We start from the raw sequence: 2,016 nt of genomic DNA, 5'->3' as shown, positions 1-2,016 counted from the left end.
TGTATGACCACTCTACTGTCAGTGTGTTATGTATGACCACTCTACTGTCAGTGTGTTATGTATGACCACTCTACTGTCAGTGTGTTATGTATGACCACTCTACTGGCAATGTGTCAGTGGGTTGTATTTTATTGCCTTTCGAGTTTGTTACCTTCAGGTCTTTCTGATTACTCTACTGTCATTGTGTCAGCGTGTCAGCGTGTCAGTGTGTCGGTGTGTCGCGTTTTATCGCCCTCAGGTGTGTTACCTCGAGGTCAATCTAACCACCCTACTATCAGTGTGTCAGTGTCTCAGTGTGTCATATTTTTTCGGCCCTAGGTGTGTTACCCCCCGGTCAATCTAACTACTCTACTGTCAGTGTGTCAGCGTGTCGGTGTGTAAGTGTGTCAGTGTTTCATATTTTATCGTCCCTAGGTGTGTTATCCCCAGGTCAATCTAACAACTCTACTGTCAGTGTGTCTGTGTGTCAGTGTGTCCGTGTGTCATATTTTATCGTCCCTAGGTGTGTTATCCCCAGGTCAATCTAACAGCTCTACTGTCAGTGTGTCAGTGTGTCAGTGTGTTGTATTATATCGCCCTCAGGTGTGTTACCTCCAGGTCTACTTGACCACTCTACTGGGCATCACGTCTTTCGGTGTGCTCGTCTCGGTGGTCGTTCTCCGGATACACCACAGGTCACCGGAAGTTCCGGTTGGCCTGAAAACGGCCGCCATTGTCAGGTGAGATTTTTTTTTAAAGAAAGTTCAAAACTGTTGTCATTTTCACAGCATACGATGTCGATACGCGTACATGTGTCCAACTCATTGGAGGCGCTCTTTCTGGACTTTTGACGAAGGATTTATTTTATTTTTGTTTGGTTGGATTTTTTGTGGAAGGGGTGGTTTTATTTTTGTTTGTTTGTTTATTTTGTTTGTTTGTTTGTTTGTTGTTTTGAGAGTTTATGTAAGTTTTACGGCGCTGGAAACTGCATAAGCATGCGAGACACAAGTTTTTTTTTTTAATCCTCATTAGCTCGTAGTAAGGTCTTTACACAGAGGCATTTCCAGTTATAGTAGAATTTTAGAATTTTTTTTTTAATTTTGCCCTGGTGGTGGCTGAAGCATACGACGACATCTGAAAACTGGAGATTATGGGAGTATAGTTTCGCTAGCCATGAAGTTTGTTTGTTTGTTTGTTTGTTTGATTGTTTGTTTGTTGTTTTTTGTTATTTTCTTTTCTTTTTTAAATTTTGTTTATTTTATTTAAAACTGTGAAAGGCAGGTAACAACTGGTATCCTTTGAAATATAATGCAAATTCATGTTTCGTATTTGTGCCTGACAGTTCGAAATTTGTCTCAAGATTGACTTTAGCTTTGGTTTGCTACTGATCGGTCATAAGTATGTGTCCGATACGCTGTCAAAGAGTTAATACACCAGTATAAAGTGTGACCCTTGCGGTATGCCTATTTGATATTGCTTGTTTTACATGTACTCTCCTATCGACACAGTTTAGATGTAGATCATTTAACGTGACGGGCTTCTAGCCCTCGCTATCAGGGCCACTCCGGACTGGGAGAAATACAACATCCCAGCGAAAAGACCGAGAAACGCAGTAAATGTTTTCTCCCCATTTGGAAATTGAACTATGGTCTCCTGCGTGCGACAGAGAAGCACCTGATCACTACATCACAGATGCCAGTAAATATACTTCTTCACTGTGACCTGTGAGAAAGGGAGAAGCACGTCGACACAGATTAGATGTTGGTCGACAAGTCAGTCGCCAAACGGGGGGAAACATGTAGATCCATTAACTATATGCCTGCCCAGTGGCTGAAGCTCATAAAAATAAGATTTAATATTCTTTTATTTGCCTATTCTTAGGCAGGTGGCCCCAAAATTCTACGGGAGTCGGGGGGTGGGGGTGGGGGGGGCATGTGGTGAACAGTAGTCTTCGAACTAGAGACTGGGGTTGCCATTTATTTAGAGAAGAAGAAGAAGAAGAAGAAGAAGAAGAAGAAGAAGAAGAAGAAGAAGAAG

General features: G+C 42.1%; 1 protein-coding gene across 1 annotated transcript in view; it reads left to right on the top strand.

Annotated features, from left to right (window-relative positions):
* Positions 1 to 2,016, top strand: part of LOC106012437 (acetylcholine receptor subunit beta) — a gene marked incomplete in the record, with an annotated part of 34,741 nt that overhangs the window by 29,976 nt on the left and 2,749 nt on the right. Inside the window, 1 exon segment of the mRNA XM_013085422.1 lies at positions 583 to 719. Coding sequence (XP_012940876.1) covers positions 583 to 719 — 137 coding nt within the window.

Source organism: Aplysia californica, unplaced genomic scaffold (genome assembly GCF_000002075.1).
Source record: "Aplysia californica isolate F4 #8 unplaced genomic scaffold, AplCal3.0 scaffold00372, whole genome shotgun sequence".
In the NCBI taxonomy this organism is placed as follows: domain Eukaryota; kingdom Metazoa; phylum Mollusca; class Gastropoda; order Aplysiida; family Aplysiidae; genus Aplysia; species Aplysia californica.
The sequence above is the reverse complement of the archived record's forward strand: the minus strand, read 5'-3'. Positions and strand labels throughout refer to the sequence as shown.